The sequence below is a fragment of the Anopheles marshallii genome, chromosome 3, assembly GCF_943734725.1.
Source record: "Anopheles marshallii chromosome 3, idAnoMarsDA_429_01, whole genome shotgun sequence".
NCBI classification, from domain to species: domain Eukaryota; kingdom Metazoa; phylum Arthropoda; class Insecta; order Diptera; family Culicidae; genus Anopheles; species Anopheles marshallii.
Window position 1 is genome coordinate 39,875,809 of NC_071327.1, and position 16,032 is coordinate 39,891,840.

Here is a 16,032-nt window from a genome sequence, read left to right on the forward strand (position 1 = left end):
GCGTGCATGGCATGGAGATTGGAGCTGTTATTCTTTGGATAATTATGTTGGGCGAGCATAATGTAACTTTTTTTTTTTGGTTGAGAGTTTTTGTTTAGAAAATTTTGTCATGGGTCCGAAGTTTTGATCAACATGGTCCTAGCTTTGGCTGCGTCGTGTTAGGGTTTTCACGGTAAAAGGAGCAAGTTTGTGTTTTACCTGTTTTGTTCGCTTTATAGGTGTGTTAATGATTTTATTGTAACTTTGTTGCTGGAAAGTTGATAGAAAAAGCAGGTTGGACAAAGCAAAAGGTATTTTTTTCTGAAATACTGTTATTAAAGTTTCCATGTTTGATGCCTTGCACTTGAAATGTTCATTTGCATCTTTCACTCATTTTTGTATGTTCAAAGAAAAACAAGCAAATCGAATTTTCGAATTTAATTCAATAAAGTCACCGTAAACCCATATTGAGGTGGTAGTGACACAAAGCCACAGAATCAGTATCAGAATTAATTACAAGTTTTGTGTAAAATGGCCAAAAATCTGAAAGAGAAGTGAATAAAAATCGTTGGAGAATCACGTGTCAAGCTACAGAGCCATCCCTAAGAAAACGAATATTATTTCGCATTGCTAAAGATGTTGAAGCGTAAACTAACTCTAACCTATTTCTCTATTCTGTCTTTAATATGGTTCCAATTCTTTAGAAACTCACTTCCTCCATATGGTGGGATCATCTAGAAATTATTTGATTATGAGTGGTCAACATCCGCTGATAGTTCTACATCAGATTCTTCTGTCAAACAAGATCTAAATGAACTTATCATAAATGAAGTTTTCAAGAAGTTTCCCCCTCATCATCAATCACATTCTCGTGGAAAGGATTCAGTTTCCCAGAAATATCACACAAACGTTTCACTTGCTTCACCACGAAAATATCAAAGCGTCCTTGCACGGTGGAGCGCTTTGTTGTGACAATACAGCAAAAAGGCACGATTGGTTGGTAAAGGATGAAGCCAAGATCTTTAACCAACTCAAACAAATCTATTGCATTCTGCTCTGCTGAGCCAGCGTGTGCATGTATTTTTTCTTATATCCAATGCCCTTCTTTTTAGCATGTTGCCTTTCGCAGCGCTATATTGCTTATTTGGCAAATAACATAAAAGCTTCTCGGAACAGGGAGCGCGCATGAAAAAACGAAGAAAACAAACAAGTTCAAACGACAAATGAAACAAATCAAAGGTCCTGATAGGAAGGACTTGTGGTATGGTTGGCATGACACTCTAATATAGTTTCCACGACCGGACAGCACCGATGACCAAGTTTGGTCGGAAACTTTTGCACCTTCTGGAGTGTAGGAGAGGTATGGGAAAGTAACACAACTGAAAACATTGATTCACCAACTGCATTACAGACCGCCGGCTCCAAAGCATGTAAACCCATGTGGATACTGAGCTGGATCGCCGTCGAGTTTGATGAAAATGCTTCAAACAATGATATGAATGAAGAAGGTACTTTTCGGATTTTTTTAATGCTGCGCAAAGGTCAAATGATGGCTGGTAGCAAGAAGCACTTATTGAGATAGGTAAAATGAGACAGTATTTTATGATAAGAATCATTTCCAAAGAATGTAGTGTTTGCTACGGCTTCAGTTGAGTTGAGATGGAATATCAATTGGAATATCAAATTGGGAACAAAAAGTAGTTTTCCATTTGCCGATAGTTGATTTGTTCCTATCTTAGGTAGGTTTTACATGTCAGGATGGTCGCTGGCTGACGATGCTTACATACCTTCAGAGATTCATACATTGCGTGAAATACATTCAGAAAAAGGAAGTGGAATGAGTGGAGTCAACGAAAAAAATAACTTTTCTATTAGAAAGAAAGTGTGTTCATAAGATAATAAGTCCTGTGCTGGCCTCCCGTTAGCGGACATCCACGTAAAACGCAAAGTCATCTAAATATGAAGGTTAAGACCAAAGTGATGTCTTCATTCTCGCTGATAGCTGAAGAAATGCGAAAATGACGAACCGACAATACCTGAAAAAGATGTGCTTTGCTATGTGCAAATGGCACTCAAGACCAGTCACATCTGACCAGCAAGTAATCTCCCAGAGGTATCGAAAGAAGTCTCTGGTGTAAAAATACTAATGGATAGTAAAGGATATTTTTGACCCAATGTTTTGCGAAAGACCACCAACCCTACCAATGCTGCACAGATGCAAAGAACATTCTTTTTTGGCAAACCTGATGCGAAGAATCTAATAAAACTGTTACGAGATCACCGTACGAGATAGTATAAGGAATGTTGTACAAAACCACGACTTGTAATCACTCGTACCACGGCGGTAATCACTGACATTTCTTTAAAAACCATTCAAATATTGCCAAATTTTTAAAGAATGGTACAAGTTAAATGGCACAATAGAAAAAGAAACACAGTATGTCTATTTTATAGTACTTTGTCTAGTTTGTTTATAGTACCATGGCACTAGAACTTCATATTCATCATGAGCTGTACGATATTTCAACATGTTTTTTGCATTTGCGGTAGAAATATTTAAGCCAAAAAATTAATGCGATGTAGCATACCAGTTCCAGTAAGTTGTATTTCTAATGTTAATGAACCTGTGTAACTCATCCAGGATGCAGTGTGCTTTAGCTATGCTCTTAGCTTGCACTTTAAGAAGTGTTGTTGATGTTGCAGGCTAACCTTCATTCAGCAATATTGTTGCGACCGATTTGTGTTAAATTAAATACATTATGCATAATCGTCAAGAGCATGACTAACGCTAACGGCACTTTTTGCAGTAGATGCTTGAAAAGCATGCAGATTTTTAACGTTTGAAACGTAAACCAAACACTCATTGTACAGTGCTTTTTACTCCTCTCACCATGACCGTACTGTCGAGCAATGCTGATAGTGGCATTTCGTTTTGTGTTTTCCACCTCGATGTCGTTTGCTGTTTTGTTCGAAAGTCCTGTTTGGAAATTTATTCCCTCAAATGTTGGGGACCTCATCCTTAGCCTGTGCATTCACCTTCCAAACGCAATGTTTCATAAACCCTGATCGCCTGATCAACAAACAACCTCACTTACACACAAACACGCTCAACCGATGGAGGTTTAACCACCCCCGTTATAGACGCGCGGCTTCGGCATCGGGTTTTTATGCGGTTATGCGCTAAAAATGTTTAATATTCATCACTGTGGTCTTTATGCTGCGGTTGCTTAACTGTCAGAATGAAATAATAATAAACCTGTTTTCGGTGTACATTTTATCAGTCACTTGACACTTTGCGGCACCACCCGCCCATCCACCCAAAATCCGGCCAACAGTTATTTCGGGGGTTTTCGGCCTGGCGCTTGTGTGGGTATGCAGCACAATCCGCAATCGCAAGTGTACCGCACTCCCACACACAATGCGGAGCATATAACCCTTACCCTAATGGCGGGGATGCTTCGGTTGCCCTTTTTATTCCGTTAACGGTGGGTGTACGTTATTTCCGAGCGTTAAGGTGTCTGCTGCTGGTGTGCATCTTTTTTTTTTGTATTCTGTTACGTTTTTTTTGTTGCTGTCGAGCTCTTGTTACCGAAACTGCCCGTAACGGGTGAAGGTCGTAGCTGCGTGTAAAAAGGTTATATGAAAAATTCAATTTTTTTAAGGTGCATGGGCCTTTTTTTGGGAGGAGAGCTGGAAATCAAAACTCACGATCAGCTTGCTGGTGTGTTTGACCTGACCTGGGCACGCTAACGGGAAGCTGGGCTGTAATCAAATTTGTGCGTTGGGACTTAATCGCTTTTGGGGCGCCGTGCTTTGTCAAATTTGCTTAAGTTCCATTGATTTTTGTTTACTTCGCAACGTTTGGAGTGGTTGAGATGTGTGATTTATTACAACCATGTTGTAGCTGGAGGATTTATAAATTTCAACACATTTTCATTACTATTATTTATTGTGCAGACTGTATCGAACGCAACTGGGACATATTATACGCTTTATTCCACGTTATTTTCATATTGCCATCATAGCCGAATGTTGCAGAAAAATAATATTTAGATGGAAATTAATGTACACATGGCAACGAACTGCCCCGTGTGATAGAACCGGTAATGACTTTCATGTGCGCCAGAGCCACCTAATTGCTCGCCTTTGTCGAAAGCATATGAATGTTCTGCATTTAAATATGCTTCATCAATTCGTTCACCATTGATGGGAAATAAAATCAATAGTTGCACAACACACAGTGCTGCAAACGAACAAACGCATTTTGCACTGCAACTGCAAATGCACTTGTCATTTCCCGATCATATCGACCGTGTGCACACTTGCAGGAAAAATCTCGTTCGCTGGATGGCACTAGGCCGCATTATTGGCATCAATCGAGGCGCGCGGGCCCGGTTAATACCGGATCTCGACCAAGGGATGGGTGTGTATCAATGCGTCGGTTCGTCGGCCGGGGAGTGCATCAGCGCCTGATAACGAGCGATCCCGCAGTGCAGTGACGCTTTTTGCCGCGTAACGTGCGTCCTGTGATGCTGCCAGCATAAAACCCGTTCCAAAGGTGCACCAAAGGACCGGTTAGCCGGTCGAACGCAGCGAATAATGGATTCGTGATGGTACGTTTATTTGCTGTGAAACATTCGCCCGTCCCACCGCTGACCAATCGAGGTTCGCACCAGCGGGAAATAAATATGTGCATTTCCGGCTGAGACCGCATCCGGAATATTAAACCGGAAGCCCCGGGATGGGGCACATGTTGATTGGCAGTAAATATGTTTCCACCTACCTGTAGTTCGTGTTGAGCTGCACACCCTTGATGGCAACATTGTCGAATTTGTTGCCCGTCGAACGTGCCCAATAGTAGGAAAAATCGCTTGCCGCCGACTGTTCGCTGAAGCGGCATTTCAACGTGACCGTTTCGCCTTCGCGCGTGTCGCGGATCTCGTCCGCGGCCACGATGGTGACGAGCGCGAGGAGCGTTGACACCGTCACCGAAAATGCCACCGCTGTGGAAGGGAAGAAAAGAAAAGAAGCAAGAAATAAGAATTTAGTAAAAGATGAAATTGCTCAGAAGACGCAATAGTCGGTCGTCGAATTAATGGGTCACAATTGGGAAACGGACTGAGAGGTGATATAAAATTCATTCTAATGCTGTTTGTGGTTCGCTTCCAAGGAACGAGGGAATTTCGGCTTTTTATTGCACCCGGTGCTGCAAAAAGGCACAATTAACACAGAATTATCGGTGAGCCGTGTTGAACAAACAAAATGGAACGGTACAGAAAAGAGCTAAACGATGCGTTGGAAAATCCATTCTAGTTTATTGATTTATTAATACTACCCATGCGCGATAGGACCTAGACCTTTTAGAGTGCCGTTTGTGTTAATCGTGATGAAAACGCATTACGATGTGCGTGTGTGTATTCCGTAAAACATAAATGATTACTTTAGCCGTTAGCACATCACAAAAATGCTTTCACCGAAAACCTGAACCAAACCCAAGCCGTAACGCCTCTTTGACGGATGACTTGCGAAAGTATATTAGATCGTTTTTATCGCACCAGTGCCCCAGCTGTGCAATGATTATGTTTTGGTGGTACTGGTAGCTTTACAAACGGAAAATGTTTACAATTTTTCGTAGAGACATCCAGTCCATTGAAGTGAAATTGTTTTCAAAATGTGTTGTGCTCTACGTCACGCTGGATGCTTTATGGGTGAGACATTAAAACATATTAAAAAATAAAACAACAATCTCGCTAAACTGCAGTCGGAAAACATATTTCGGAACATACCCGGGACTCGGTGCTAGTAGTTAAAGTAGAAATGAAGCAATAGGTCTGAAGCGCTGAGCAAATATCTACACAGCGGAGTGATGACCGTTAAAAAAGAAGTCACCGAAACGCTTTACGCAAATTGTCACAACTTTATCGCTGGCTATTTTGCAGCCTTTGTGTGTGTTTTTAACGAGCTTTTGTTTGTTCCCTTTATGGTCGCTGCAAGCCGGGAGAGCGTGTAAAACGTGGTACATATAAAACACAAGGTTCTTGTGGAAAAGTGAGCATAATAATAGTTATTGTATTTTTAATATTCTTCACTCTCGAATTGGATCTCCAATTTCACAGGCCTTTGGACAGTGGCCATCCTCCAACGAACTTAATTATTTGACATTTAAAGTTGCCAACAGCGACAGAGCGATTTGGTAGCTTACCAATTAGCTCACATATGCAAAGGTGTAAGTGCCAAATCATTTTTATGTGACAAAAATTCTGTATTACGAACTATTTCAGTGAGCCAGTTACGTGTAGCCCGCTACAAACTACAATTGGGATTTTTCGAACCGCGAAATTCATTATTTCGCAATCCTTTTACCGTGGTCGCATCCAATGGTAGTCAGATACGGTGGGTGAATTTTCAAGCGCTTACAAGAGCTGATTCATAAATAAAATCCAATCCGCAAAATCCGCCGTCCGTGCGGATGCACCTGATGTCGATCCGGATTCTGGCACAAACATAAGTCATCGCCATGGATGATTTTTAACCATTTCTCGACATGGTGACCATGGGTTTTGGAACACACACCGTACGGCATTGCATCCTGGCTACTAGCCGTGTGCGTTGTACCACCACGGCTGGTTTGTTTTATTTTCGAGCTATCTAACAAGTCGCGCTGTTTTCGCTTTGATGATCGCTGCACTGTGGTTGAGTACACTATAACACTGTAGTGGTGGTGCTTACTTTGGCTACGAAAGTGCCATCCACCGGAGCAGTAGTAGCTACCCTTTTTTTTGGTGGAAGCTACCGAAGCATGTATAAAAAAAGCAGTACAGATAGAATAGGAGCCACGGATGGCACCAAAATTTCGCGTCCAAAATCATTGGGGATATGCTGGTTTACGGTTGGTGGTTGCTTGTTGAAGCCGCACGTAAAATACCACATTCAGGAGCGATCCGAAGTGGAACCCAGCATCCATCCGGTTACCGTGGCATCGGTGCCTGATGACGGTTGCTGGTGAACCCTTGGGCAGTGGTGGTGAGATATTTACAGTGAAACCATTTGCGTGTAAATTTTGATACCGAAAAATGGCACTGACCGGAGGGCATTAGCAGGATGGATGCGATGATGGTGTGCCCATCGTTGACACCGGTGTTGATGCAACTCATCTTTCATGGACGATGCGAAGCGTAATGATGTAGATCGTACGGTCCTGGAGCGTTTTTTTGTGCCGCAATTTGTGCTACGCTTCCCGAGTTTTAAAGAATGCTCTAACTTTGGTCGTAATTTTGGCCAATTTGATAATGTGCAAAAAAATGACATTTGTATCCTTTGCACAACTATTTGATAAGCTAATAAGTTCAGATTCAGGGTTCTATTTGCGAGACTCATTTGAAGTTAGAAAATAGATAGAAATTGTATTTCAACTTCGTTTCTGAGTATTCTTCTTCTTCTTCTTTTTCTTTTTCGGATAAGGCATAAAGCAGACAGCAAGTTGCGTCAGTGACCTCCTTCAATCAACCATTCTTTCGGAATAGCCGATAACGATTTCCGGACAGGACTGTTGGAAATAGTGTCTATGGGAAGTTATACATTTAAAAAACGCGTTTATTGACGGCTTAAAACATACGTTGATAGATAAATTAGGTTCTTCTGTTCACGAACGCAATATTATTGATACTCAGTAGAATTGGTCAGAACTTGAGCACCGGGACCCTGAGATGCAGCCAAACTGTGATTAGTGATACTCGAAGCAACAGAGCGCTAGAGCATTGAGACTGAACACGATCCCTTATATCTAATAGCGGGTTATGTTAAATGTAAATGTAAGAAATATTGACCTTTCTTACATGTAAACTTCAATTTCCCTATTCAATACACTTCAATTCTAAGAATTGTAGTTTATCAATTCCGCAAAGGTAATTCCATCCTCCTCAAACCAGTGGTACGAGATGTCACCATCTTTGATAGCTATACTGCAGATACATTGCATTGAATATATTTTATTGGAATATTTTGATGATAAACGTATTTAAAAGAATGAAGAAAAGAAAATAAAAAAAAAAATACATAATTTGCCATTCTGTGAAGCCTGTTTTGGAAGTGTTGTTAATAACGAATTAACAAAAAAAATCAAAAACAAAATCGTCAAAAATTCTAGGTATTGTCGAACAAAAATAAAATTTAAAAAAGATACTTGTATATATTACCTTACAACTGAGACATTGTAAAAATAAAATTTATAACAAAATATGAAATGTTTTAAGGAAATTTTGACTGAAAATGGAGTAGTGTTTTTCGAAACTAAACAATTGTTTTACAAATGTGTCACTCTGACTACAAGTAAATGGTGTAAAATATTGTGGTTTATTTTTTAAACCAATGAGTTAAATAAAATTGAGGAATTCTGGAATCTGATTTGCTAGCGTTAATTTTAGAAATACATATTTTACCAGTGATCATATGAGGCTTTTGCGTAAGTATGTGTGTCTAATGAAATTTAAGCTACGTTTTAGATATACTTCGACTTAGGTTGGTCCACAACCCAAAAGCGATAATCGCTTCTAGCAATGAACTTGAATCTTAAGTACTTGCTATTGCACTAGTTGAACACTGGTAATCCCAAAATATAATTGCCACCCAAAATGATTATGAACGAATGAGTCATTACGGAGGAACCTGATCATTCGATTTAAAATGAAACATTAATCCTGCTCACACATTCGTTGTGATTGAATTGAAATTAATAAGCACAATCAAATAAAATCATTAACAACGCAATGAAACGCTCCTGCATACGGAAGCGGAAGTGCAAAAGGAAAAGGAAAAAAGAAACTCGAAACAAACGGGCAAACCGAACACATTGTATTGGCCGGCAGCATAATATTTCACCAAACAAATATATATATATAACTGGGAAAAAAGGAAACCGAGGATATGAAAAACAAAACAAAAATATAAATAAATCCAAAACCGCAAACCGTCCACGCGCTTAATGGGCGCTTTTGTGTGGCGCAACAAATTGTCTGAAGATAATAAATAAAATAAATAGCAATAGTTTATCCGTTTCATCGTCCGCTCGGACGTCGTAGGTGGCGGCAAAGCTCGGATCGCGGTAAAGCTGTGCAGTTATTAAAATTAAGCACAAATCGTTAATCATGGTGAAGTTGCGCACCCCTTCGCACCGGTCGGCGGGGAGAGATGGAGTAAAAAAGGACTATAACCCGCAGCCAGTACCGGCAACCCAAACAATGTGGCAGGGAAGGGGGTTAAGCATCTCGCAGTGTGGGATGGGCAGGCGCCTCGGGGAGCAGATTAAAAAGTGGTTGTAGAATAAAGTGCGCAGGAATTAAAAAAGGAAGGAAAAAACGCACATCCAACCAACTCTGTTTAGCAGCGGGCACGAACTGTGTGCGCCCGGGGAATCGTGACAACGCGCCGATGTGTCGCCAGGAAGCGCAACCGTTGACGCAACAGGCGATGATAGCGGTAAAGGGTTAAAAAGGATGCCACCCCAGGGAAGGGGGAGTTGATTGAGGCAAGGGAACACGCGCAGGAATGAAATAATAATTGAAAAACTGCGGATGAACGGAATGGGAGTGGACGAAAGAAGTAGCAACAACAAAAAAACAACAACGTGAAACAACAACGAGAGTCAAACCAAAGAAAGTCCAGATGTCTCCCCGAGGTTATGGCCCCGGGGTGGTAAACTTTGCAGCTTTAATCCAGTTTCGCCAACCGTGGCACAAAGCATGAGACATTGTTTGAGCTTTGGAGCTGTCGGCCACTCACTTCCTTCGGACCGGTGTCTTAGCTTATGTGGTTTTTATCCATTACTTCGCAAAGACGATGGTATTGCTTCGTGCTGCGTGGCACACATGCTCCCGGCGTGCGTTTCTTTCGTATCGCACATACACATTTTGCCGCTTGCGACCAAATGAAACAATATGTTTGCAGCAAACAGCGGACAAAGGAGAGCACTTTTTATCTTCTACCGCATGGCTTTACCGGGCCCTTTAAACTGACCAGAACCGGAGATTATCCGATACCGATATACTAGAAGTGGCGCGAGTAAAGGAGCATGCAGAACCGAATCCGGTAGACAGTCCGGTGTTTGCGTTGGTAAAGTTGGCTGTTGCCAGAAAAGTTTATGATATGCATTCGTATTCCAGGCCGGGCACGGTTTGAGCTTTCGAATGAACGGTTGGGTGGAATGGCAACAAAACAGCAAAAAGTTTATTGAACGACTTTTCGCTTGAGACGTGTTGTATGAGCGTATGTTCTTGTTTTGAACATGTTTTGCCCTTTCGTACCTGTGTTGTCCCTTTTTGGAGTTCTCTCGTTAGCGTAGCGATCGTTTGTAAATTGTCATAAATTAAATTTTACATGCTCTTGCAAATGAATAGACATCTTGCAAATGAACGAGAACAAACAGGAATAAAACGAACGACAATAGCTATGTTGAGGGTTAAGAAAAGGGAGAAAAACGTATGTCAGCCGAGTTTTCTTTTCAGCCTCAGTTACTGATCCGCCTCATCGGCCCACACAATATGAGTTCGATATGAGAGTAAAACCACTACCTTTTACACTTCCTGGCAAACATACGCCGTGGCCCTCAAGCGTGTAACGAACGTGTGTAGCGAAATTTAATACACTTTTGCTCGACGATTATATCGTTTACATTTGCGCGGATGTTGTTTTACATTCTGGTCCACTGTTTCGTTGTTTGCGCTATGTGTCGTAATGCGGTGTAACCGTGAGAGTGAATTTATTGCGCGATGTAGTTGTGCTGATACAGTAGAGAAACTGATCCGACCATAAATTGGACAACTGTTTGCTTTTGGCTTTCTTCACAGTGTGGGCAACGCTGAGAACGTGCAAGCCTTGTTTGCAGTGCAAAGACGAACATTTTTAATTTGTCAACGGTGATGTTCCTTCATTCTGTGACGTAATTTAAACTCATGTGCTCACCAACAAAAAAAAGTTCATTAATACATAACGTTGAAGTTGTATGAAGCGACCTTTGCGAGTTTAACCTATGTTGAAGTAGTTACTTAAACGGAATAAAAATTACGATTGGTTACTTTAATAAAAAAATTAAAATCAATTTTATGGTGAAATAATTTAACCAAGCGCTGGATTTAACCAATCTTTGCACGATAGTAGGTCTTTGCAATCATCGCTTTGTTTTTTTTTCTCAATGTACCCCCTGTACCCAATCTCAATGTGAGCATTCCACTCATCCTCTGCCCACGTAGACGACTGAAAAGGATGTTACGGGCACGATCGTCTGTGAGTTCATCGAATCGTCCGTAAAGCTCGTCACTGTAGTGACTTTTTCATTATCCTTCTAGACAAACAGGGTCCAAATGCTTCTGAGTTTGGAGGCCGAGGATTTTGTCAGTTTTGGATAAATTTCCTGTCTCAGAGGCATATACGAGTACCTAAACTATAAAGGTGCCTGATAGTTCATGTTTAGATCATCGTATCAGGTGTTTTGTATGGAGAAGTTTCCTCAGAGCATGGATAGATTGGTTTAAGCCTGTTCTCACTCTAATTAATTGATTTTAAGAAGATGTAATCGCCTACAACGTTCGCCATAAAATATTTTAAAAGCTGAATTACCAATTACGCTGTACGGTACTCAATGTTCAAAAATGAATATTTAAATAGTGGCACAACACCAGAATTTTTATTTGCGCTTTTTGAAGAGTAGCTGAGGAATGATGGTCTTGAAAATGACAAAATGTATTGTTAAAATTATTGAATTGAGTAAAAAAGTTATATTAAATTAATCAAAAACAATTGTGGGCGTATATGTCAAACCATGAACTAATATTTATACTTTTCAGCATTGAATGAAACAGATTCAAATATAATGTTGCAGTATTTGATTAAATCCCAACACATTGCATACCATTTTGAGTATTGTATAAATTCGTCCGAATAAAGGATACAATTCAGATAATACTGTGCTTGGCTTTTTGTCTTAACTGCCTAAAGAATGATGACGCTCTACAATAGAACGTTTTGCAGATCATCCATTTGTCTGCGCAGAAGGCTGTTCATTCGTCCCTTCACAAATGTTTCCCAGTGCCGTTTGTCAAGGGCACGCCGTTCAATCAGACGCACAGATCAGATGATGGGAATGATAAGTCAATTTACCAAACGGCCGCCAGTTTTCTTCTAGAGGGTGCAAAACAAAACAGATAAAAAATGCTTCAATAAGAACAAAAACTACCCAAATAACTGTTCTCCGTGTCTGGTAGGATCCGATACGAGATGAAAGATAAAAGTACGATATGGAATCTAGCTAGAAATAGCGCGGCTCAAATACCGAACGAAAGGAAAAACCAAAACTGCTGAACAGAGTAGTTCATCTGATTTCGTTTTATTTCTTGTTTATGTGTATGTGTTTGTGCGCTGGTATGACTAGGGCATGAGATGCTTGTGCTTCGTTTTTCTTGCTGTTTTTTGCCTTCTCGGGACAACTAGAACAAGCACAGTAGGGTTATGTTTCTCTTGCACAAATCACAACTATTATAGCCCTTTGCGGAAGTTTGTTTAGCGTATGATTGTATTTCCCCCCACCCCAGACTCAGCATTGTTTTCTTCCTATGCAAGCACGTGTGTGCACGGGAATGAGTTATACTTTTTTTTTGGCTGCTTTGCCAAGCAAAACCACAATTCGACATCGAACCATGACACCACCGACAGTGAAGGAAGTTTTCCCATCGAGCAGGACACCGTGTTTACGTGCGTTTCAGCAGGAATGTCACTGATTAGATTTAGGTTTTCAGCCCTACCCAATGTTAGCAGATCGAACAAACGGGTTCAGTGTCCAGCGTACCGTTCGAGGCACTTCTCAAAGGTGGCAAAGTAGAAAGCCAATTTTTCGATCTAATCCGGGTCTGGCGATGAGGAAAATGACGGTTGGCAGGAGGAGAAGAATGATGGTGACGAGGAAAAACCTGACCTTATAACAGCTTCCGCTCGGTGATACCGATGCCTGAGAGCAGTACGTTTGATGGATAATACACTAAACGGATTCGGAAAAGAAATTATAAACTTTCCTGAGCAATAGGATTCGAGCTTTCCACAGCACAAAATCCCAAACAGGCCGTCCCGACCGCGATAGATCGATTGATCCGGACGCCCTTTTTCTCGCTGGCAGCGATGAAAATGAGATTTATATCGAAACTTTGGTTCACTCCCTAAAATCGATCAAAACTTTGCGACCTCAGTGATGCAGGGGAGAAATTGAAATTCTGGTCCTGGTCGCATTTCGGAAGTTAGCAAACATTTAGACAGTGTTTTGCGAAGCTGAGCACTTTGGTGCCCCTTTAGCCGGAGGATCTGGTTTCCCTGCTCATTTATATTCGGAATTCGCTAAGACTTTGGGTCACCGGTTGATATTGCATATTTTCGCATTTGAAAGTCGGCGGCCGCAAGTTGAAAGAAAATTGGAAACACGAACGCATTTACGACTTCTTTATGTGAGTTTCACTCCAGTCAAAGAGGAGTGTTAAAGAACACACCCACACACAGTCCGACACACTGCAGGAAGTAGCGCAGGTTGTAAGCAACACCTGGTGACCCACGCAGGTTCACCAAAGGAGACGCCCAGCTTCTCTAAGCTTTTTACACTCACACACATTCTCCGGAACGACACGAGTCCAATTGTTTTGACAGTTTGACTTCTAAGATGCTGTCAGGCGCAGTGAACCATTTCGAACACCTAAGTGCCTTCGTAAAAGGCTACCCCAGCACCTGCCCGGGTGGACCCGGGTTTCGCTACGGGGAAAGCAATGTTGGTACATCCCGAAATGGGTAGCTGCGAATCCTTGCCAAAGCGTAAACACTCAATGGTAAAACACTCGCCTACCTAGAAATTGGAGTTAATTTGTCGCTTCAACAGATCTCAAAAAGACACTCTTGTTGGAGCGGAGTACGAAGAACTGCGAACATCCTTTTGGCGTTACAACCTTTGGCGTTGGCCTACATACAGGGGTTTTGGAGAAGCTTTAGCAAGAGGAGATCAAAAATAGCAAACCTCTCAGTAGGAGCATCGCGGAAGAACACGTAGACAGCAAATGTAATAGAAACATGAACTTTAATTGGAACTATAGAAGAAGGTTAAAGGATCGTGTTGCTGCTGCTGTTGAGCAGCCTCTTTACTTGGATGAGCTTTTTTCTTGAGAAGAAGTCTTGGAAGCATTGTCATACGATGTTTGTGCTCGTAATGCACTAATAATAAGTCAAATTTGTCATCGATTGACATTTCCCTACTTATTCACCTTCACTAGAAACGTGCGCGCGGGAACACATTTGATGAAAGCCTTTTGCTATAAATCTCTCACGTGCCACCGCAAGTAGGCAATAAATTACAAAGCAGGAAAAGAAATAACTACCATCCGAGTGCAAATATTGACACTGCTGTTGAATGTTGACCGAGTGTTGCCCCTAGCAGCGAACGCAAACAGTGCGCATTTGGGCACAAGAATGCTAAACTCGATTATAAGTTAATTGAAGAAAACACAAACAAATTTAGCCCGGCAAAGTTTGGCAAAGTCCCGTCTTACCGGTTTCCGGCCGCACCCGAATAAGGTGCAGCATGCAGGAGCAGGGTTCGAACCGTGAAAGGCCTGATTTCGATTTGGCCCCAAGGAGTTGTGTGCTTTGTTCGTTGTTTGGTGCCCGCACCTTCTCACCATGCCTACTAAATGGGCCCAGCAACAACCCGTTCTAGCAGTTTCCTTGCCGAAAAAACTCGTTCCAATCATACGCCAAAGCATTCGGGCACGGCAGGAAGTGACACGGAAAACTCTTTTATCGGTTCCTCTTTGCTATGGCTCCCCGTAATCCATATGGTTTTCCGATTTGTTTGACGATTCGCAGGATTCTGCTTAGGCGGGGAAGTAAAAGCGACTCCACGTTTGGGACGAATTCTGATGCGGAGCGGTCGAAGAACATGGCTGGCGCGTCATAATCTCATTTTGTTGATCTAACTTTTTCCGTGAATCGATTCCACCGAATCTAACGCGCTGCTGGAGAAAAAAAAAGACGCACGCATTCGGTTTACTTTTGCGTATGGTAATGCTGACAAGTGACGGTGTTGGCGTGCGTACCGTGTACGCGGAACGCAAGGATGATTTGACTCTGAGTTGGAAGTTTAGAAAGTCTTTCGCAGGCAAGCAGATTGGTACCATGTTTCAGATTTGTAAAACAGGACAATCGTACTGCTCTTTCTGCAGGACATTCGCGGGAATTGGTGTCGGCAAAGAAAAAGTTCTGCATTGAAATAGCTAAATAATGCATAGCTTGTGTGTTACTCTAACCATTTGCTGCTCCGGTTTTTTTGGTGCAAAATTATTAAGAGTGTCGGAGATAATTTAATTAGCTTCGTTGCTATCCTTGAGACGGGGCTATGGGATATGCACGCTGCACGCCACTAACATAATTCATGACAGTCCGTAATGCAAGGAATGGTAATTTTCTCTGGTTCCAGTAGCTAAGCATCAACCCCGCACCCGGTTAACGCACGCTTAGCCCGTTCCCTCCGGCATTTAAACCGCATCAACACAAGACGCGCGTATCCTATTCCCGCTTAGCGACTGTACGGAACGGTTGCTTGGCCCTGCGCAATTGAATTTAATTCAGTTTGGTATCACTTTTCCGCAATTTTTCATACTTACTGCTGCTACTAGGACTGGGATGCTACATCTGCCCTGCTCGCCAAAAGTGGCCACATTGGTCTTTGCGGGTTTGGCTGCTCGGCAAGGATTGCGTGAGCCGGGACTTTCGCGCCCGGTGCACAGTTTCTTCACCCCGTTTGCCGGAAGCTGGTCCCGGGGCGTGCGAACGAGGTGAGATGGTAATGAATAAAATATGCAGGCAAAATTAGACAAATGGGAACGAGCGGTACAAATTGCTCACGTTCAGTTTCCGCCTGTTGGTGTTGCTCGGCAACCGACGAAAGTTAACTAGATTCTCGACAGGATCTCGTTTAGCACGGGGATTGCCTCGCCAAAACGCAACGGAACATGGCGGATACGGTCGCTCCTTCTG

At 42.0% G+C, this 16,032-nt stretch overlaps 1 protein-coding gene across 1 annotated transcript in view; it reads right to left on the reverse strand.

Annotated features, from left to right (window-relative positions):
- Window positions 1–16,032, reverse strand: part of LOC128715709 (titin-like) — a 158,929-nt gene that overhangs the window by 88,730 nt on the left and 54,167 nt on the right. The window contains exon 2 of the mRNA XM_053810621.1: window positions 4,763–4,982. Within this exon, the coding sequence (XP_053666596.1) occupies window positions 4,763–4,982 (220 nt within the window). The remainder of the gene's footprint in view (window positions 1–4,762; window positions 4,983–16,032) is intronic.